At 37.8% G+C, this 23,104-nt stretch overlaps 2 protein-coding genes across 2 annotated transcripts; both read right to left on the reverse strand.

The window, feature by feature from the left end:
* Positions 1–15,334: 15,334 nt before the first annotated feature.
* Positions 15,335–17,140, reverse strand: LOC128999678 (uncharacterized). Its single transcript, XM_054426300.1, has 2 exons — positions 16,423–17,140; positions 15,335–16,289 (listed from the first exon to the last, which is right to left on the reverse strand). The coding sequence occupies exons 1-2, from the start codon at positions 17,054–17,056 to the stop codon at positions 15,376–15,378; spliced, it is 1,548 nt and encodes a 515-aa protein (XP_054282275.1). The 5' UTR covers positions 17,057–17,140; the 3' UTR covers positions 15,335–15,375.
* A 1,880-nt stretch (positions 17,141–19,020) lies between these two features.
* Positions 19,021–22,683, reverse strand: LOC129000257 (trypsin-1-like). The gene is made up of 5 exons (XM_054427218.1): positions 22,608–22,683; positions 21,054–21,234; positions 19,921–20,207; positions 19,297–19,448; positions 19,021–19,179 (listed from the first exon to the last, which is right to left on the reverse strand). Exons 1-5 carry the CDS (start codon positions 22,681–22,683, stop codon positions 19,021–19,023), a joined length of 855 nt encoding a protein of 284 aa, XP_054283193.1.
* Positions 22,684–23,104: the final 421 nt, after the last annotated feature.

The following is a 23,104-nucleotide window of genomic DNA, read 5'->3' on the forward strand; positions in this document are numbered from 1 at the left end:
CTCAGAAAATGCCCGGCTCAGAAAATGCGCCCGGCTCAGAAAATGCGTGACTCAGAAATTGCACCCGACTCAGAAAATATCCGACTCAGAAAGATCCCCGATTCAGAAAATGCCCCCGACTCAAAACATACCTGATTCAGAAAATGTCTGACTCAGAAAATGTACCAGACTCAGAAAATGCCCGACTCAGAAAATGCCTCCGACTCAGAAATAACACCGACTCAGAAAATGTCCGACTCAGAAATATCCCCGACTTAGAAAATATCCCCAGCTCAGAAAATGCCCGACTCAGAAAATGTACCAGACTCAGAAAAACGCCCGGCTCAGAAATAACCCCGACTCAGAAAATGCCCGGCTTAGAAAATGGACCAGACTTAGAAAATGCCCGACTCAGAAAATACACCCGACTCAGAAATAACAACGACTCAGAAAATGTCCGACTCAGAAATAACTCCGGCTCAGAAAATGCGCCCAACTCAGAAATAGACCCGACTCAGAAAATGTCTGGCCCAGAAAATGTACCAGACTCAGAAAATGCCCGACTCAGAAAATGTTCTAGACACAGATAATGTCCGACTCAGCAAATATTCGACTCAGAAAATGCCCGACTCAGAAAATGTTCCAGACTCAGAAAATGTTTCAGACTCATAAAAAACGCCCGGCTCAGAAAATGCCGACTAAGAAAATGCCCGTCTCAGAAAATGTCCTGCTCAGAAAATGCGTGACTCAGAAAATGCACCCGACTCAGAAAATATCCGATTCAGAAAGATCCCCGACTCAGAAAATGCCCCCGACTCAAAAAATACCTGACTCAGAAAATGTCTGACTCAGAAAATGTACCAGACTCAGAAAATGCACCCGACTCAGAAATAACACCGACTCAGAAAATGCCCGACTCAGAAAATATACCAGACTCAGAAAATTCCCGACTCAGAAAATGCACCCGACTCAGAAAATGTTCTAGACACAGATAATGTCCGACTCAGCAAATATTCGACTCAGAAAATGCCCGACTCAGAAAATGTTCCAGACTCAGAAAATGTTTCAGACTCATAAAAAACGCCCGGCTCAGAAAATGCCGACTAAGAAAATGCCCGTCTCAGAAAATGTCCTACTCAGAAAATGCGTGACTCAGAAAATGCACCCGACTCAGAAAATATCCGACTCAGAAAGATCCCCGACTCAGAAAATGCCCCCGACTCAAAACATACCTGACTCAGAAAATGTCTGACTCAGAAAATGTACCAGACTCAGAAAATGCACCCGACTCAGAAATAACACCGACTCAGAAAATGCCCGACTCAGAAAATGTTCTAGACACAGATAATGTCCGACTCAGCAAATATTCGACTCAGAAAATGCCCGACTCAGAAAATGTTCCAGACTCAGAAAATGTTTCAGACTCATAAAAAACGCCCGGCTCAGAAAATGCCGACTAAGAAAATGCCCGACTCAGAAAATATCCGACTCAGAAAGATCCCCGACTCACGACTCAGAAAATGCCCCCGACTCAAAACATACCTGACTCAGAAAATGTCTGACTCAGAAAATGTACCAGACTCAGAAAATGCACCCGACTCAGAAATAACACCGATTTAGAAAATATCCGTCTTAGAAATAACCTTGACTCAGAAAATGCGTGACTCAGAAATTGCACCCGACTCAGAAAATATCCGACTCAGAAAGATCCCCGATTCAGAAAATGCCCCCGACTCAAAACATACCTGATTCAGAAAATGTCTGACTCAGAAAATGTACCAGACTCAGAAAATACCCGACTCAGAAAATGCCTCCGACTCAGAAATAACACCGACTCAGAAAATGTCCGACTCAGAAATATCCCCGACTTAGAAAATATCCCCAGCTCAGAAAATGCCCGACTCAGAAAATGTACCAGACTCAGAAAAACGCCCGGCTCAGAAAATGCCCGGCTCAGAAAATTCCCGACTCAGAAATAACCCCGACTCAGAAAATGCCCGACTTAGAAAATGGACCAGACTTAGAAAATGCCCGACTCAGAAAATACACCCGACTCAGAAAATGCGCCCAACTCAGAAATAGACCCGACTCAGAAAATGTCTGGCTCAGAAAATGTACCAGACTCAGAAAATGCCCGACTCAGAAAATGTTCTAGACACAGATAATGTCCGACTCGGCAAATATTCGACTCAGAAAATGCCCGTCTCAGAAAATGTTCCAGACTCAGAAAATGTTTCAGATTCTTAAAAAACGCCCGGCTCAGAAAATGCCGACTAAGAAAATGCCCGTCTCAGAAAATGTCCTACTCAGAAAATGCGTGACTCAGAAAATGCGTGACTCAGAAAATGCACCCGACTCAGAAAATATCCGATTCAGAAAGATCCCCGACTCAGAAAATGCCCCCGACTCAAAACATACCTGACTAAGAAAATGTCTGACTCAGAAAATGTACCAGACTCAGAAAATTCCCGACTCAGAAATAACACCGACTAAGAAAATGTTCCAGACTCAGAAAATGTACCAGACTCGGAAAATGCATCCGACTCAGAAAATGCCCGACTCAGAAAATATACCAGACTCAGAAAATTCCCGACTCAGGAAATGCACCCGACTCAGAAATAACACCGACTCAGAAAATGCCCGACTAAGAAAATGCTCCAGACTCAGAAAATATTCTAGACTTAGAAAGATCCCCGACTCAGAAAATGCCCCCGACTCAAAACATACCTGACTCAGAAAATGTCTGACTCAGAAAATGTACCAGACTCAGAAAATGCACCCGACTCAGAAATAACACCGATTTAGAAAATGCCCGACTCAGAAAATATACCAGACTCAGAAAATTCCCGACTCAGAAAATGCACCCGACTCAGAAATAACACCGACTCAGAAATAACACCGACTAAGAAAATGTTCCAGACTCAGAAAATGTACCAGACTCGGAAAATGCATCCGACTCAGAAAATGCCCGACTCAGAAAATATACCAGACTCAGAAAATTCCCGACTCAGGAAATGCACCCGACTCAGAAATAACACCGACTCAGAAAATGCCCGACTAAGAAAATGCTCCAGACTCAGAAAATATTCTAGACTCATAAATATCCGACTCAGAAATAACCCCGACTCAGAAAATATCCGTCTTAGAAATAACCTTGACTCAGAAAATGTCCGACTCAGAAAATATACCAGACTCAGAAAATTCCCGACTCAGAAAATGCACCCGACTCAGAAATAACACCGACTCAGAAATAACACCGACTAAGAAAATGTTCCAGACTCAGAAAATGGACCAGACTCGGAAAATGCATCCGACTCAGAAAATGTTCTACTCAGAAAATATACCAGACTCAGAAAATTCCCGACTCAGGAAATGCACCCGACTCAGAAATAACACCGACTCAGAAAATGCCCGACTAAGAAAATGCTCCAGATTTAGAAAATATTCTAGACTCATAAATATCCGACTCAGAAATAACCCCGACTCAGAAAATATCCGTCTTAGAAATAACCTTGACTCAGAAAATGCCCGACTCAGAAAATGTACCAGACTCAGAAAATGCACCCGACTCAGAAAATGCCCGCCTCAGAAAATGTACCCGACTCAGAAAATATACCAGACTCAGAAAATTCCCGACTCAGAAAATGCACCCGACTCAGAAAATGCGTGACTCAGGAAATGTAAGACTCAGAAATTGTCCGGCTGAGGAAATGCCCGCATATAGTCTTAGAAAATGTCCCCCGACTTAGGAAATTAAAGGTTATTTTTTATTTTTAGGTTGAATCTCCGTTTCAATAGGGTTAATCCTGTAATTCAGATTTAATTTTATTTTGAAAGTATAAGTACTCAGATTTAAGACTAAGTTGTCAGTGATACTTGATAAATTTTCGATATTGGTAAACATTTTCCACACTTTTACTTTATAGATCGTTATTACAATGTGAAAGCAACTTAATCAGGAAATGAACAACTCAGAAAATATCCGACTCCGAAAATTTCCCAGACTCAGAAAATGCCCCCGACTCAGATATACCCCCCCCAGAAAATATCCGTCTTAGGAATAACCCCGACTCAGAAAATGCCCGACTCAGAAAATGTACCCGACTCAGAAAATGTCCGACTCAGAAAATGCCCGACTCAGAAAATGCCTGACTCAGAAAATGTCCGACTCAGAAAATATTCGGCTCAGAAAATGCCCGACTCAGAAAATGTTCCAGACTCAGAAAATATCAGACTCAGAAATAACCCCGACTCAGAAAATGTTCCAGACTCAGAAAATGCGCCCGACTATTCAGAAAATATCCGTCTTAGAAATAACCCCGACTCAGAAAATGTACCAGACTTAGAAAAAGCACCCGACTCAGAAAATGCCCGACTCAGAAAATATCCGTCTTAGGAATAACCCCGACTCAGAAAATGCCCGACTCAGAAAATGTACCAGACTCAGAAAATGCCGGACTCAGAAAATGTACCCGACTCAGAAAATGCGCCCGACTCAGAAAATGCCTGACTCAGAAAATGTCCGACTCAGAAAATATTCGGCTCAGAAAATGCGCCCGACTCAGAAAATGCCTGACTCAGAAAATGTCCGACTCAGAAAATATTCGGCTCAGAAAATGCCCGACTCAGAAAATGTTCCAGACTCAGAAAATGCGCCCGACTCAGAAAATATCCGTCTTAGAAATAACCCCGACTCAGAAAATGTACCAGACTCAGAAAAAGCACCCGACTCAGAAAATGCCCGACTCAGAAAATATATTAGACTCAGGAAATGCCCGACTCAGAAAATGCCCGACTCAGAAAATGCCCGACTCAGAAAATGCGCCCGACTCAGAAAATGCCCGGTCTGTTGAGACTTAGAAATAACCCCGACTCAGAAAATGCCTCCGACTCAGAAAATGCCTGACTCAGGAAATGTCCGCCAAATGCTCTGAAAATGACTCTAACTCAGAAAATGTCCGACTCAGGAAATGAACAACTCAGATAATATCCGACTCAGAAAATGTCCCAGACTCAGAAATAAGCCCGACTCAGAAAATGTTCTAGACACAGATAATGTCCGACTCAGCAAATATTCGACTCAGAAAATGCCCGACTCAGAAAATGTTCCAGACTCAGAAAATGTTTCAGACTCATAAAAAACGCCCGGCTCAGAAAATGCCGACTAAGAAAATGCCCGTCTCAGAAAATGTCCTACTCAGAAAATGCTTGACTCAGAAAATGCACCCGACTCAGAAAATATCCGACTCAGAAAGATCCCCGACTCAGAAAATGCCCCCGACTCAAAACATACCTGACTCAGAAAATGTCTGACTCAGAAAATGTACCAGACTCAGAAAATGCACCCGACTCAGAAATAACACTGACTCAGAAAATGCCCGACTCAGAAAATGTTCTAGACACAGATAATGTCCGACTCAGCAAATATTCGACTCAGAAAATGCCCGACTCAGAAAATGTTCCAGACTCAGAAAATGCTTCAGACTCATAAAAAACGCCCGGCTCAGAAAATATACCAGACTCAGAAAATTCCCGACTCAGAAAATGCACCCGACTCAGAAAATGCCCGACTCAGAAAATGTTCTAGACACAGATAATGTCCGACTCAGCAAATATTCGACTCAGAAAATGCCCGACTCAGAAAATGTTCCAGACTCAGAAAATGTTTCAGACTCATAAAAAACGCCCGGCTCAGAAAATGCCGACTAAGAAAATGCCCGTCTCAGAAAATGTCCTACTCAGAAAATGCGTGACTCAGAAAATGCACCCGACTCAGAAAATATCCGACTCAGAAAGATCCCCGACTCAGAAAATGCCCCCGACTCAAAACATACCTGACTCAGAAAATGTCTGACTCAGAAAATGTACCAGACTCAGAAAATGCACCCGACTCAGAAATAACACCGACTCAGAAAATGCCCGACTCAGAAAATGTTCTAGACACAGATAATGTCCGACTCAGCAAATATTCGACTCAGAAAATGCCCGACTCAGAAAATGTTCCAGACTCAGAAAATGTTTCAGACTCATAAAAAACGCCCGGCTCAGAAAATGCCGACTAAGAAAATGCCCGACTCAGAAAATATCCGACTCAGAAAGATCCCCGACTCACGACTCAGAAAATGCCCCCGACTCAAAACATACCTGACTCAGAAAATGTCTGACTCAGAAAATGTACCAGACTCAGAAAATGCACCCGACTCAGAAATAACACCGATTTAGAAAATATCCGTCTTAGAAATAACCTTGACTCAGAAAATGCGTGACTCAGAAATTGCACCCGACTCAGAAAATATCCGACTCAGAAAGATCCCCGATTCAGAAAATGCCCCCGACTCAAAACATACCTGATTCAGAAAATGTCTGACTCAGAAAATGTACCAGACTCAGAAAATACCCGACTCAGAAAATGTTCTAGACACAGATAATGTCCGACTCAGCAAATATTCGACTCAGAAAATGCCCGACTCAGAAAATGTTCCAGACTCAGAAAATGTTTCAGACTCATAAAAAACGCCCGGCTCAGAAAATGCCGACTAAGAAAATGCCCGTCTCAGAAAATGTCCTACTCAGAAAATGCGTGACTCAGAAAATGCACCCGACTCAGAAAATATCCGACTCAGAAAGATCCCCGACTCAGAAAATGCCCCCGACTCAAAACATACCTGACTCAGAAAATGTCTGACTCAGAAAATGTACCAGACTCAGAAAATGCACCCGACTCAGAAATAACACCGACTCAGAAAATGCCCGACTCAGAAAATGTTCTAGACACAGATAATGTCCGACTCAGCAAATATTCGACTCAGAAAATGCCCGACTCAGAAAATGTTCCAGACTCAGAAAATGTTTCAGACTCATAAAAAACGCCCGGCTCAGAAAATGCCGACTAAGAAAATGCCCGTCTCAGAAAATATCCGACTCAGAAAGATCCCCGACTCACGACTCAGAATATGCCCCCGACTCAAAACATACCTGACTCAGAAAATGTCTGACTCAGAAAATGTACCAGACTCAGAAAATGCACCCGACTCAGAAATAACACCGATTTAGAAAATATCCGTCTTAGAAATAACCTTGACTCAGAAAATGCGTGACTCAGAAATTGCACCCGACTCAGAAAATATCCGACTCAGAAAGATCCCCGATTCAGAAAATGCCCCCGACTCAAAACATACCTGATTCAGAAAATGTCTGACTCAGAAAATGTACCAGACTCAGAAAATACCCGACTCAGAAAATGCCTCCGACTCAGAAATAACACCGACTCAGAAAATGTCCGACTCAGAAATATCCCCGACTTAGAAAATATCCCCAGCTCAGAAAATGCCCGACTCAGAAAATGTACCAGACTCAGAAAAACGCCCGGCTCAGAAAATGCCCGGCTCAGAAAATTCCCGACTCAGAAATAACCCCGACTCAGAAAATGCCCGACTTAGAAAATGGACCAGACTTAGAAAATGCCCGACTCAGAAAATACACCCGACTCAGAAAATGCGCCCAACTCAGAAATAGACCCGACTCAGAAAATGTCTGGCTCAGAAAATGTACCAGACTCAGAAAATGCCCGACTCAGAAAATGTTCTAGACACAGATAATGTCCGACTCGGCAAATATTCGACTCAGAAAATGCCCGTCTCAGAAAATGTTCCAGACTCAGAAAATGTTTCAGATTCTTAAAAAACGCCCGGCTCAGAAAATGCCGACTAAGAAAATGCCCGTCTCAGAAAATGTCCTACTCAGAAAATGCGTGACTCAGAAAATGCGTGACTCAGAAAATGCACCCGACTCAGAAAATATCCGATTCAGAAAGATCCCCGACTCAGAAAATGCCCCCGACTCAAAACATACCTGACTAAGAAAATGTCTGACTCAGAAAATGTACCAGACTCAGAAAATTCCCGACTCAGAAAATGCACCCGACTCAGAAATTACACCGACTCAGAAATAACACCGACTAAGAAAATGTTCCAGACTCAGAAAATGTACCAGACTCGGAAAATGCATCCGACTCAGAAAATGCCCGACTCAGAAAATATACCAGATTCAGAAAATTCCCGACTCAGGAAATGCACCCGACTCAGAAATAACACCGACTCAGAAAATGCCCGACTAAGAAAATGCTCCAGACTCAGAAAATATTCTAGACTCAGAAAGATCCCCGACTCAGAAAATGCCCCCGACTCAAAACATACCTGACTCAGAAAATGTCTGACTCAGAAAATGTACCAGACTCAGAAAATGCACCCGACTCAGAAATAACACCGATTTAGAAAATGCCCGACTCAGAAAATATACCAGACTCAGAAAATTCTCGACTCAGAAAATGCACCCGACTCAGAAATAACACCGACTCAGAAATAACACCGACTAAGAAAATGTTCCAGACTCAGAAAATGGACCAGACTCGGAAAATGCATCCGACTCAGAAAATGTTCGACTCAGAAAATATACCAGACTCAGAAAATTCCCGACTCAGGAAATGCACCCGACTCAGAAATAACACCGACTCAGAAAATGCCCGACTAAGAAAATGCTCCAGATTTAGAAAATATTCTAGACTCATAAATATCCGACTCAGAAATAACCCCGACTCAGAAAATATCCGTCTTAGAAATAACCTTGACTCAGAAAATGCCCGACTCAGAAAATGTACCAGACTCAGAAAATGCACCCGACTCAGAAAATGTCCGCCTCAGAAAATGTACCCGACTCAGAAAATATACCAGACTCAGAAAATTCCCGACTCAGAAAATGCACCCGACTCAGAAAATGCCCGACTCAGAAAATGCGTGACTCAGGAAATGTAAGACTCAGAAATTGTCCGGCTGAGGAAATGCCCGCATATAGTCTTAGAAAATGTCCCCCGACTTAGGAAATTAAAGGTTATTTTTTATTTTTAGGTTGAATCTCCGTTTCAATAGGGTTAATCCTGTAATACAGATTTAATTTTATTTTGAAAGTATAAGTACTCAGATTTAAGACTAAGTTGTCAGTGATACTTGATAAATTTTCGATATTGGTAAACATTTTCCACACTTTTACTTTATAGATCGTTATTACAATGTGAAAGCAACTTAATCAGGAAATGAACAACTCAGAAAATATCCGACTCCGAAAATTTCCCAGACTCAGAAAATGCCCCCGACTCAGATATACCCCCCCCAGAAAATATCCGTCTTAGGAATAACCCCGGCTCAGAAAATGCCCGACTCAGAAAATGTACCAGACTCAGAAAATACACCCGACTCAGAAAATGCCGGACTCAGAAAATGTACCCGACTCAGAAAATGCCCGACTCAGAAAATGTCCGACTCAGAAAATATTCGGCTCAGAAAATGCCCGACTCAGAAAATGTTCCAGACTCAGAAAATGCGCCCGACTCAGAAAATATCCGTCTTAGAAATAACCCCGACTCAGAAAATGTACCAGACTCAGAAAAAGCACCCGACTCAGAAAATGCCCGACTCAGAAAATATCCGTCTTAGGAATAACCCCGACTCAGAAAATGCCCGACTCAGAAAATGTACCAGACTCAGAAAATACACCCGACTCAGAAAATGCCGGACTCAGAAAATGTACCCGACTCAGAAAATGCGCCCGACTCAGAAAATGCCTGACTCAGAAAATGTCCGACTCAGAAAATATTCGACTCAGAAAATGCCCGACTCAGAAAATGTTCCAGACTCAGAAAATATCAGACTCAGAAATAACCCCGACTCAGAAAATGTTCCAGACTCAGAAAATGCGCCCGACTCAGAAAATATCCGTCTTAGAAATAACCCCGACTCAGAAAATGTACCAGACTCAGAAAAAGCACCCGACTCAGAAAATGCCCGACTCAGAAAATATATTAGACTCAGAAAATGCCCGACTCAGAAAATGCACCCGACTCAGAAAATGCCCGACTCAGAAAATGCGCCTGACTCAGAAAATGCCCGGTCTGTTGAGACTTAGAAATAACCCCGACTCAGAAAATGCCTCCGACTCAGAAAATGCCTGACTCAGGAAATGTAAGACTCAGAAATTGTCCGGCTGAGTAAATGCCCGCCAAATGCTCTGAAAATGACTCTAACTCAGAAAATGTCCGACTCAGGAAATGAACAACTCAGATAATATCCGACTCAGAAAATGTCCCAGACTCAGAAATAAGCCCGACTCAGAAAATGTCTGACTCAGGAAATAAACAAGTCAGAAAATATCCTACTCCGAAAATTTCCCAGACTCAGACCCGTCTCCCGACTTAGAATCTGTCCTACTAAAAAATGTCCGCTTCAGAAATTGTTCGTCCTAGAAAATGCTCGAGTCAGAAAATGTAAGACTCAGAAATTGTCCGGCTGAGGAAATGCCCGCATATAACCTTAGAAAATGTCCCCCGACTTAGGAAATTAAAGGTTATTTTTTTATTTTTAGGTTGAATCTCCGTTTCAATAGGGTTAATCCTGTAATACATAATTTTAAAATGCTTAACTAGAATGAAGTAATATCTATCCATTTTGAAAGTATAACTACTCAGATTTAAGACTAAGTTTTCAGTGATACTTAATAAATTTTCGATATTGGTAAATATTTCTCACACTTTTACGTTATAGATCGTTATTACAATGTGAAAGCAACTTAACCAATCTAGCACAAACTGAAATATATCGTGTATATAAGCTTGGCAAACCTAATTCAATTGAAAATTCTCTAGAATTTAGAATGTCTACAGTTGCCATATTTATATGTTGTTGAATCAAGTAAACTCAATCAGTTGTCAAATTTAGAACTAATTCGTCTTACGAAACAATTAAGAGCCCCACTAAAAGTTTATCTGTTAATACAGGACGTACAACGAAGAAAACTTAATTAAACGGAATTGATTGTAGACAGGGCTTTGAATGCAAGTCTTAAGAAATGCGTCATTATTTAATTTAATTGTAAAAGCTAAGACCCAGATGCTGTTGGTCACTTTAATAATTGGTGATTTGAAGGATAATGATGGATATAACTAAACCTGAATCAAATGTCGATATTTAGAGAATGTCATTTAATATTTTTCATAAAAATATACTTAATTTGATTGATTAAGTACATACGCAAGCTTTACTTTTTTACAAGTATTAATTTGTTTGTATTTGAATTTACTAACAAAAAAACAACTAAATAAGTAAAAATGTTGGAGTCGCCTTTTATTAAAAACTGTACGCACTGTTTGTAGTTGGATACCAGTTTGACACATTGCCACCAAAATAATACAATTATATATAGTATCTTTAATAGTTTAAGGCTCAGCTTTTGAATTCATTTTTAAAGATTAAGCTCCCACAAATTTCCCACAAACTACTACAGCAATCTACGACATCTCGAATACGCATTATTCCAAAGCAATATGTTTCCATTTCTGAATATTCAGTATTTTAATAGTTCCTTATACTCTTTAATTTTCCCCTAGATTTCATAATCCTTTTTATTCAATTTATTTACAGTTCAATTTATTTATTAACAGTATCACATGATTTTTTCATTTACAACTACATAAACACAGAACACAGTACTGCTAAGTCTTAAATCGTCACATACCTTGCTTAGTTCAATGCTCATTTCATCCAATCGGTTTAAGTTGTTCATGAGGTTGAGGCAGATACAATGATAGGAAGGCCACTGACCTACTTGATCTGTTGGATTTACTTAACCATTTCTCTAAGCTATGTAGCCAGTAACATTTAAAGCCCTCAATTCTAATTAAATGTCGTTGTTGTCTTGTCTCTATACAAGTCACAAATCACAGTAATCCCTGTTTATCTCAGCCAATGTATGAGAGACCAATTTTGTAATCATATTGGAAGTTTTGAATATGTCTTAAGATCTTTTTACCTAAAAAAAAACATCCGTTTTTTCCTGACACAAAAAGCATTTTTATCTGGTATGAAAATCTAGTTTCCAAATACAGTTTTTTAACTTTCATTATGTTATCGGGACTTATATATAAATAATAGACTTAGATTATTTACCTACGTTTGTAAAAGGACACTCAATTTAAAATTTACATTATAAAGTTTTGTATCCATACAACAATGACTTTCATTTTCTTATTATCACCAAATTGGTTATAAATATCACACTTATTTCAGAAGTCAAACTATATAACTGTTGAAATAAGGAAAGGACATTGCAAAAATCAATATCAATTGATTAGTATAATTGAAAGTTTGCCCTATTGGTTCTATTAATATTACAGTAATCTTCGATTATTGACAGAGGATATTTGTTTCAAGATTTTAAATTACGAATTCGATCAACTCTTAAAAATTATCCATCTATGTCGATCATTATTCACTTGCCAGACTACAGATGAATCTTGAATAGTACCATTGACTCATTAAACGCAAATATACTTTCATCCCTACTGTTTTTTTTTTCAATTTTAATTTTTGCAAGAGGTTTTAACAGGTTTCTAACCTAAGTATGATCCCCGGCAGACCCTAGTCTGGAGTATTTTACATCTCCAATTCTCGTGGGAAATCAGTTGTAGGAGGGAGTAAATGTCTGAGAATGGTGACGTCACATACAGAACCAGCTGCGTCATACTAATGAGTGAACATTTTAATTAACCCTACAGTGTAACAAATTTTGGCCCTTTTATACAAATTTTTTACAAATATTTGTTTGTGTGAAATAAAAATTGTTTATACGTTTAACGAACGTATGGAGGCTGTAATAGGATTTCTAATTACAGCATAACTCTAATTATCCGAATCAATTGGGTCCAAACCACATTTGGATAACCAAGAATTCCGATCATCAGAGTTTTACCAAATCGTGGGGTATTTTACATAAAATGGGCAGAGTCAAGCCTAACTCTTACTATTGCAATCGCAGAAAGTGTCTGCAAAACCGAACACTATGAAGATTTTTTGTGATTATGCGAGTTGTATTGATAGCTATAAGACGTTTAAGAGAAGTAATACGGATTTCCCGCGATCGCTGAAAAAGATTATGTCACTACACCAACGATATAAGCAACTCAACACTGTTCACACGATCACGATCATCTCAACACGATCACAGTAAGCGAGAATGATGTCTAGATTACCGAAGATTTTGCCACGATCATGGAAGACGAGGGTGATGTTTACACGGCTGCAGGAAATAATTATCGTCATAAATGTACTTTTTAAAATTCATTTTGAAGAGAATGGTTGAAGTTCAGATAAATGGAGTACTACTGTATAAAGTTTTGTGAGATATTTAGGATTGTATGGAAAAGTGGGTTTTTTAACATATTTCCAAATTAAAAGTTAAGGTTTCTTACTCAATCTAGTGATGGAGGAATCCAGTAAGTCGCGTTCCGGCTTCACTAAAATTTATCATTTAATTTTTAATTTAGTCTGTACCTGCAAACCCCTTGGTATGCAAGATATGATCCATTCACAGGCAATTTAGCCTTGTGTAGACTACGAGTAACGCATGGTATATAGAGATTTACCTAGCCCTTCACAAATGATTAAAACTTTTTTGTATACATAGTTTTTTTGTTTATATACAAATGTATTTCGTTAGAATGGTTTTCTTTTACTTTATTGCCATTTACCTAATGTGTATTGTTGGATGTATGAGATTAGATTTATTCGTAATTAATTGTAAATAAAACTCACTGTGGTGTTTTCACAAGCTGAAAAAGTGTGGATTGTATGAGAATACGTTAAAAGTAAATCATTAATTCTATGACAGAAAGGTTTGAAATTAGGTTTCCGGGTGTTATTCCAGAACCTATTAAATCTAATATTTATTGACTTAAGGAATTAAGGAGAACCGGATCTGTAGAAAACAAAATAAAAAAAATTTACTTACAAGAATATTAACATACAGTATAAGCTAGTTTCATTGTTAAAAAGCCACACTCGTTAAAGCACCGTTTGTTGTTAAGTAACTGGGTTTTGTTAAAAAAAAAATCCCTGATTAACACTTATTAGTTTTAATTATTTATATACTGGCTGTAATTATGCTAAGCTAATCCTCCTCCTCGTTGCCACATTGCTTGTTGAGAGCATGGGCTACGCTGAACAGTCACAACGGCTCCAGTGCCAACTGTGACAAGTGGCTGTGGAAAAGTAAGCTCCATAGCCTTTCAATAAATAAGTCTGTCACAGATAATCATGCAAACCAAGACAAAAATTATAAAGTCAAACCAAATATTTTTAGGACTCGGTATTGTTTAGTTTTGCATTTAATTACGTTTTACACTAAACAAATTAACAAAATATAATCTTAGTTTGTAAATTATTATAAATTGTTTGTATTTAAATCTGTATTGATTTATCAGTGTTGCGAAGGAATTGTCCTGTAGATAAAGTATTTGTCAGGGCACTGATGTTTTATGATTGAAACATACACTATAACTAAAATATAACTTTCAATAACGCCATAATCACATAGGCCTATAAATTATATTTTTTTCTTATAAACTTAAGGTAGTAAACGTAAATCCATCCTAGATGATCATTGATTATTGTTCTATTCCCAACCTTACAAATTCAAAACGCAAAAAGGTTCAATTGAGAAAAGCACCATCAGATCTTTCCTAAAGCGTTCTATGTCTAACATTTAAAAAGCCCAAGACGTGTTTTAAACTTGTATACGAATTTATAATTCTTAATAGGAAATCACATTATTAGTCATATTATATCGAACCCAGTTTACATATCTACAAGACAGTGCCAACAAAGCGATTTGACCTTAAATCTTTAATTTAAAACAATAGAAAACCACCCACAATAGTAAACACAATTGATTTTAAAATATTGCACTGTCGATTCTTTAAAATGTTTAGAAAAAGCGACATTGATATTCCGCCCGCTTGGTCCAATCTCTACTTCATTAGTCTGCTGACAAACAAATTCCACCAGTAATTTGAGACGAGCCAGGAATAACAAATAACTAAATTTAAACTTTAATTTTATCCTCCAAATGTCTTATTCGTTCTAAACTCTTTAGAACTTTATAGCTGCAGAGGATAAATTTAATTTATAAATGCCTATTCACATTTGACTAAATACGAAGACTGGACTTATAGTCTGTTTAAAGTTTCAATAAAAATATGCTACTGTCTACCTCAAAAAGCCTTACGTTATTTAGAGTATGAGATTTTATACCCCTTACTAAATGAGCCTGTGATATACTTCGATATAAAATATGTTCAATTGTCTACACAATGTCAATATTGTAGGCGGTTAAATATTTGGTTTTAACTATTATTAAGGTTTGTAACATGCCTAAACGTAACAACGCGGTATTTGTTCTTTGTCTTCTTCAAACACAACAATGTTGATGAGAGAATAAATCCTCAAGTGTGGTATGATGATAACTGATTAATTTGTATTTTATGTATTTATATTATGCATTTATTAACAGTAATTAAAGTGAAGATTTTTTAGTGCTCTTCCTACGTGAACTTTTTGGGGACTTAGAACTTCGTGTTCCCCGTTTCGAAAGTCTCGACGAATTTGACTCACTCTCATCTTCCCAGCCCTCTCCCTTGTCTTGTTTCAAAAGTTCTTCAAGTTCTTCGAACCGTGCTTTCTTTTTGTTTTCTACATTTTGTAGTTCATTTCCCATACCTCTGCACTGTTGTTTCAGTTTCCTCCAAAGTATATCAAGTTCCGGATCCGTCCTACCTCTTGGACAGTTTAGGAAAGACCAAAACCCAGAGGTATCTGGTAAAGATAATACATCAAAGTCAAACGAACACGAACTCATACTTTGCAAACTCATTTTTGGAGTACTTGATAATTCTCTGGCGATTTCCAACCATCGGCAATTCCCCTTCTTGTACGTAATCATGTCTTTACCATCCAAACGATTTTTGTCCAAACAATCTTGAAGTATCTCAGAACTCGTTCTGTTTAAGTACAAAGGTGCTTCCAAATTCATCAGTTTCACTGCCAGTCTTGGATGTATGGGTGGATCTAGAGTAGATTCAGCCACATTTTGGGTGAAAGATTCTATTAACTTGACTTTTCCGTGTAATTTCGGAGTTTCTAAATAACCAACTTCCAGCCCCTGGCCTAAACACACTAGTGATATCGTTAATCCCACCCCACCTATTTCTGCACCTTCCTCTCCTAGTATAGGTACAATGAAAGACTTCTTTATCGCTGCCCGCTGAAGGACAGTTTGATGGAAGGTCTCTGGAAGTCTAACTGAAGCGACCCCTAGAGGCACGACCTCTTGGATGGTGACGTCACTTCTTCCAACTTCTACCGTTACTAGTTGTGTTTGTAGTCTCTGGATCATTTCTAATCCGGTTGTTAACAGCAACACGCTATTACCTGGAAACCCAATGTTCATTAAGTTCACAATGTACAACCACCGTCGTGTTTTAGTTCATTTGTATGTATCACTTAAGCAGAGATATGCGCTAGATCCAATCAAAATTATGAGTTATTAAACATGAAAGCTTACCTTCCATGACGTTCGTCCTTGACTTTTTTGTTGGTTTATCTACTATTTCCCCGTCTTGTTTCCCTTTTGATTTTTTTCTTTCCTTGCCATCTTCGCCATTTTCCTCTTTTTTCTCCTCGCTCTCATTTCTTTTATCTGATTCATCAGCTCGTCTAACACAATCAGCAAACAGGTTTTGAAACCATTCCAATAATGGTAAGATCACTACATCATGTGATGTAACTGATTTCTTAATATCCAGTGACTCATCCTTAGAAACAGTAGAAGGGTTTGTTGTTGGAAGGCTCAATATTTGTAATTGTGTAACTGTTTTACCGTCACGTTTCTTATTTTTCTCTGGGCTAATCAATATTTCATCATTCAGATCTATGAACTCAACCATGGCTTCTATGTAATATAAACTTTCACCTCTTAAGTGTTCGTATTCTGCTTTAATTAGTTCTTTAGGTATTTTTCTCACGTAAGATCGATTTACTTTTGGTACGTCTACCCAATCCTTACTCGGTTCTGGGGGTGGGGAGTCATCAAAGCTTTCGTTGTATCCGTAGGGGTCATAGTTACCGTATGGGTCATTGTAACCGTACGGGTCATTGTAACCATACATGTCTGAGGAGTAAGGCTCATAATAGGTCATGATGTATGTGTTATAGTGTATGTCTGCTGGTGTGTCTTCTTGAAGTCGTGGTCATGTATTCACTTGTAATTTTCCTGGAGACTGTTTCTTGTTGTAATGTTTCTAAGCAACAGATTATATAATTCTGTTTTCAGTACATATTCACCGAGCTGAAAAAACTCTACATAAAACTAACAACGTAAAAACAACATGTAGAAATCTTGATGAAGGATCAAGCATTTCAGATATATGAAAACTCATATCTGCCTTGTCCCCTAATAGGTTTTTAATGTTACCCTACGACAATTTAAAGTAGACTGTTGAGGAAATACTTATTTTTACTGGTGAGCCTAAGCCGGTTGGAACTATGAATACAAGTCATCGATGTCGTTGGTTTCGTCCTGTTACCGCAAATACATTTAGCAGTACGATGTAATTCTAGTTCTGCTTGAAACGTTTCACATCAACCAAGGAATTATAGTATTGATTCACAACAGTATTATAGAGTAATAGTGTAGCCTTGCTAGATCATAGTGTCAGTGCTGGGATCATAGAGGACACAATCTCTTAGGTGTTTAAAACTAAACGCCCCCACTGTAGTAAACCTGAAGACTAAGTCAATTTACATTTTGTCTAATTGGAAGGTTACTAAAATATTACCTATAACATTTGTTCCTTATTAGTTTTAAAGAGGGCTTATTTTTCTTGCGATAGGGAAATAAAAAATTGTTTGTTTAAATGTTAATAGGATAGTTCGAAACGAATGAGTTTGCATTATGATCAAAGTATATTAAAGAAGCAAACTATAGTATATACTTTTTGCTCTATAAGGAACCTAAACATTTTTAATTTACGTTAATTTTCTTCCAAACCTTTTACTTCATAAAGACGCTTCAATATACTAATATTTTTATTTTGTTAAACTCTATACAGTGGCAGTAATGAAAATTAGGCATTTTATGTTTAAGAGTAAAAATGAAAAAAAAACTTTTAAAAAAATAGTAAAACCCCATACCTGTTCCCATAATTCAATCTTGCTAGTTCACAAACTCATTCTTGTGTGTTCAATTATTACACCCCAACATGGCCTTAGACGTCCATGCCAAATGTCATTAAAATCAAACCAAACTTACTTGAATTATCGAGTTCATGGCCACACGTATTTATACATATAGTGTGCATATTCTGTATACACAGATTCTTGATAGATAAATACGTTTTGATACTGTTAACGTATGAAAGTTTTTTGTCTATAAATAGTCAGATACATATTACAAAGCTGGAAAACAAATAACTAATTGTTGTTCTTATGACCTATATTAAGACTAAATATCAATCTAGTTCGAAAATCTATCACAAGTATTTGTGTTCTTCTAATTCACACATAATGATTTATCGTACATCAGTAACCTTGGAGCAGTCTAGATTAGGACGAAGTGTGTCACTGGGTCTATGTCGCGAGTTTAGCATACAATACAATGCTGAGTTGAAGGTGATCATTAGGCTCAACCTGTGGAACCTACTCAGTAAAACTTGTTATATCCTTATACTTCACAAGTATTAGAGTTTGGTAGCTCGATAACTGTGGCACTGCTTAAACATTTTATAAAATCATTTAGTGCAAAGTTATAAGCAAAATTATTAAAGGAAACCATATACCAAACTACCAAGTTGAAGTACAGTACAAACCAAAATGGCGTTATCCTAAAATAGTACACATTTACTGCAGCTGATTGCGTTGCTGTTGTATTGCATTATTACTGCATTACGGTACCTTTAAAATTGATAGTTTTACAATAACCGTTATTATTTTTAACAAGCATGTTTTTAAGCTTTAGTTTGGGATGTATTCGGTAAAAATAATAGTAAGTATCCATTTAAACTCTTCCTCTATTTACATTATCTACACTCATCCATTTTACAGACTAATTTGTACAGTTGCTATATCACAGTTGTGGATTTGCCGACACATGTAGCATATCTGCCTAAGATCTAATAGTCTGTCCGATCCAGTCCAGGTAGTGAGTCACCCTGGTGTACAATCCAGGAAGTTTTGGTCGAGCACAGCCAATCCCAGCTGAGACTACTCCCACCACCATCAAGTCGCTTCCTTCCCCCACCATTAGTGGGCCGCCGCTGTCCGCCTGTGGATAGAAGAATATAGAGTTATACACGTAGGAATTAATCACTTGTATCGCTACGGGCAACCTGGAATCTGTTATTCATAAGAAATCTCATTATAATAAATAAGTGCAATTCACCTGACAAGCGTCTTTCCCGCCATTTTCAACACCTGCGCACATCTGTGTTGCCTGGATCTTGATTCGCTTGCCCTGGGAACTGTACCAATTCTGGCACTTGCTGTTGTTTACGATCATCAATCGAACCTTGCGCAACACGTCCGATCGGTAACCTTGGACAAGGGAAAATTGTTATTAATAGCAATGTATACAGCACAATCACGTGATGAGTAAATGCACTATGCACATCAAATAAAAATATAACACATCCTTATAAATATTAAAATGACAAATTATAGTATTGGTTTTATACATTTAGGGAATCTTATTTACCTGCTCATAAAGACGGAATAGTTATTACTTAGGAAGGCAATAAATTGTGTGATGTAGTTCAAGGTGATGACAAAAGGTTTTCGAATTAATTTTTGAAGCTCAATCATCATAAGTGTTATCGTTATCCCATTATGAACAATCAAAAGGCGCTTTAAACTTCAACATAATTGAAGAAAAGTCTTAGAATAACTTGGCAAGTTCCTTTAATCCCTAAGTTAGCCAAATTCAGTCACATTTTCTATGCGCAATTCTTTAAATATTCGTATTCCATTCTGAATTACGTATTCTACTAGACAAGACCTTTTCACTGACCTTTGCTGAAGTTTTCGTCTGTCCAGCCCCAGCCGGCCACCTCGGCCTCCACATCCGCAAATGTCTGTTCAGGGGTGGGCAGGGGAAAACACGCAGGCAACACGTTAGGCCCCCACGAGACCACCGCCCCTAGCCTCAACATGGCGATGTCATGGAGGTAGTGGTCACAGCGGTATTGAGGATGAAGCTTTACTTGTGCCACAGGAACGTCCAGGTCGCGACCTTGGCGGAGGTCATGCACTCCTGCAGCCACCCGGAGGTTCTTGGCATCCATCACCTCCGACCCGCTGCAAAGTGTACAAAGTTAAAGAGACTATCATGTACGCATATTAATTATGTATGGTTAGTAGAAGGCTAATAGAGTTTAAGAGTAGGGTTCCACGATCGGAGATGCCATGGTGTACAAAAAATGTCTAGTCGTTGGCCAATCCAATGATGCGGCCATCTACAAGATTCATTCAGACTATGATTGTATAAGTTTAAAATAAGGTTTATTACTGGTTATCTATTATTGTGCAAATGATATCGTCCATGTATCCCAACAATCTTTCCACTACGCAACTGTTCAACCAATATGGCTGTTTTAAGTATAATTTCCTACACATTGAGTCTTGGATACTATAATTGAATTTCAAAGAGGCTAATCGCCTTCAATAATCCATGATGATTACAAACACCAAATCCGGAAGGGAAAGTAAAAAGGAATGCAATCAAAGTACAAGTCAACACAAGACAATCCAAAATAAAAACCCCTATAGCAGAGACAAAAAAACGTGACAAAAAAACTGCGGAAAATTTAAAGCAACAACATAGCTTTCCAGATCATGTAGATGAAACTAACATCCACGATCCATCATATTTATGATAAAAACGACAGAACTACTTCCACATAGCATCTACAAGCCTAATCAAAACTTAAACTTTTAGGGAAGATATTTTATTGTTTCAAAGGACTACAGATGTTTTATTGATATTTCAAAATCATCTATGTATTACTGTTGTTCATAATTAATTTTCTAATTTCTGAAATTTGTATTCACACATTTTAAAATTAATTTTCCTTACATATTACCACATTGATAAGCCTATTTTTCAATTCCTTGTAGCTCGTTTGACAAACTGTGAATACGAACCTGCACAGGCAGTGGGCTGCTGTGAGGACCCACTCGCTGGCGATGAGAGTTCCTCCACACAGGTGATTGCGACCCTTCTTCAGTGATACGAGCCAAGGAAACTCCCCTTGTGAGGCGTTGACACCGCCAACTATCCTGGCTGCTGCCCTACGACTGGAGACTCCACATTCCGTATCCGCGACTGTAAATTAATTAATCGATTATTAAATTATTAATAATGTTTTATGTCTCTCACTAGTAACAATATGACAATTTTAATAACATAGATTAAACATGAAAATAATGTAGATTTCTGCGGAGGGAGTTTTAAATTAAGAAGTGCAAGTATTAACGATAATATTAAAACTAACTGATTAAAATTTGTACTATCATTTTAATGTCAATATATTTGTAAAAAGATTTTCAAAACGTATAAGAATGAAGGTTTGTTTGCTTGAAATTGCTGATGAGTTATGCCTCATTATGCCTCTATTAGGCCTCATTTACAATCTTTATAGACAACACGAACGGACAATTTCAGGTATGAGAAATTACAGCATATTGAAATGCTGTAATTACAAAAGCAGGTATGAAAAATGTAGATTGTTAATATATGAACCTGTGGATCTTTGACCTAAAGACACAGAAAAAACACTGATATAACTGCTTCATTCCCAGGCTGATGTTGACGAGATAGGTTACAATTAATTATGTTGGGAAAACTGCAATTGTAATATATATCTGGAGAGGGTCTCTTTTGCATTTCCAGAGAGTTTCAATCCTTGAAATGTATTCTTTAGACTCTTAACCACAAATGCTTCTTTAAATAAATCTCGAAAAAAGACTTACCCTCATTAAGTGGTTCTATTTTTTATGCTAAACATTTCACCTGGGTTTTGGTCACATTGTTAAAATGTGACGAACAGTTAGCACGAAAAAAAATGTTATCAAAACATTATGGGTTTACTGTAATAAAATGTGAAAACTTTACTTTTGTCAACTCCAAAGATAATGATGCCGTGCATAGTATTATCCATTAAAATAATGTCAAAGAGCAATTGTTTTTTTTATCTTTATATATTTTATTGAAACAATATAAAAAGAAATGTTTTAAAGCAATTTAATTTGCTAATGTATTAAACAGTGTATCATTTAAAAAATATACTGAAATAAGACAGCACGAACTGTCATTTTCATTAAAATTATAATGCAGATTTAATAAGCAATAAATAATTCAATATTCCAAAACGACTTTTGGCAAAATGTCTAACCATTTATATAATACAAATTAATTCACTTTGCAAACTATTCTACAACATAAGAAAGCATATAAAATTAAAAATATTAAGCACAAGTGATTTATATTTATTTCATTCTCATCGATTAGCTAAAGATAATTTGGGGGTTAGTTCCGTCTGGATTCACTATATTGCCTTTTGTTGATTCCTATTAAGTTTTTAGACAAAAAAATAATCAAGTGGACTACTTACTTTACCAACATAACAACATTAAAACTGGTTTCAAGTTTTACAATACTTAAACGTTCGCTTACCAAAATCAATTGGTAATACTTACAGTTAGTGAAGGCAGCATGGACCAGCTGATACGAGACTGTCACTAGAGCACAATACAGTAAACTGTGACACACCATGGCTTGTCAGCTGTGAGAGAGAGATAGAGAGAGATGGTGATAAGCGCAGGTGTCTACTGATAGCAGCAAGTATTTAACCCCCATAGCTACCAACGTGACATTGGAACGTACCGGAACCGGAACTCCCACGCTAAACTTGCACCATAGAGTAGTACGGAGCATCCATAGAACAATGCCATAGAATGGACTAGTTTGGAATAAAAGAAACTTTTTTCACCAAAGTAGTTTCCCTTTTATATTAAAATCATGTTAGTTATTTTACTGGGTTTGGTTTTTCTGTGTGGAATATTATATTCGTCTTGATGTACAGTATCGTTCATAACTTTGTATCGAAAAAATAAAGTTGAATAAATGTTGAACTCTATTAAAATGGCCAATTTGCGCACTGTTTCTCTCCTATTTCTGTTTCAAACTGTATAAA

The sequence above is a fragment of the Macrosteles quadrilineatus genome, unplaced genomic scaffold (genome assembly GCF_028750875.1).
Source record: "Macrosteles quadrilineatus isolate MER2022 unplaced genomic scaffold, UCM_ALF_1.0 Scaffold_8__2_contigs__length_117827958, whole genome shotgun sequence".
Classification (NCBI taxonomy): Eukaryota; Metazoa; Arthropoda; class Insecta; order Hemiptera; family Cicadellidae; genus Macrosteles; species Macrosteles quadrilineatus.

Coding starts and splice junctions, on each gene's coding strand:
- LOC128999678 (XM_054426300.1), bottom strand. CDS start 17,056: ATGACCTATTATGAGCCTTACTCCTCAGACATGTATGGTTACAATGAC. Junction 16,290..16,422: donor AAGGACGAACGTCATGGAAG/GTAAGCTTTCAT, acceptor TTGGGTTTCCAG/GTAATAGCGTGTTGCTGTTA.
- LOC129000257 (XM_054427218.1), bottom strand. CDS start 22,683: ATGGTGTGTCACAGTTTACTGTATTGTGCTCTAGTGACAGTCTCGTAT. Junction 21,235..22,607: donor CCATGCTGCCTTCACTAACT/GTAAGTATTACC, acceptor ATTAATTTACAG/TCGCGGATACGGAATGTGGA. Junction 19,449..19,920: donor AGACGAAAACTTCAGCAAAG/GTCAGTGAAAAG, acceptor CCCTTGTCCAAG/GTTACCGATCGGACGTGTTG.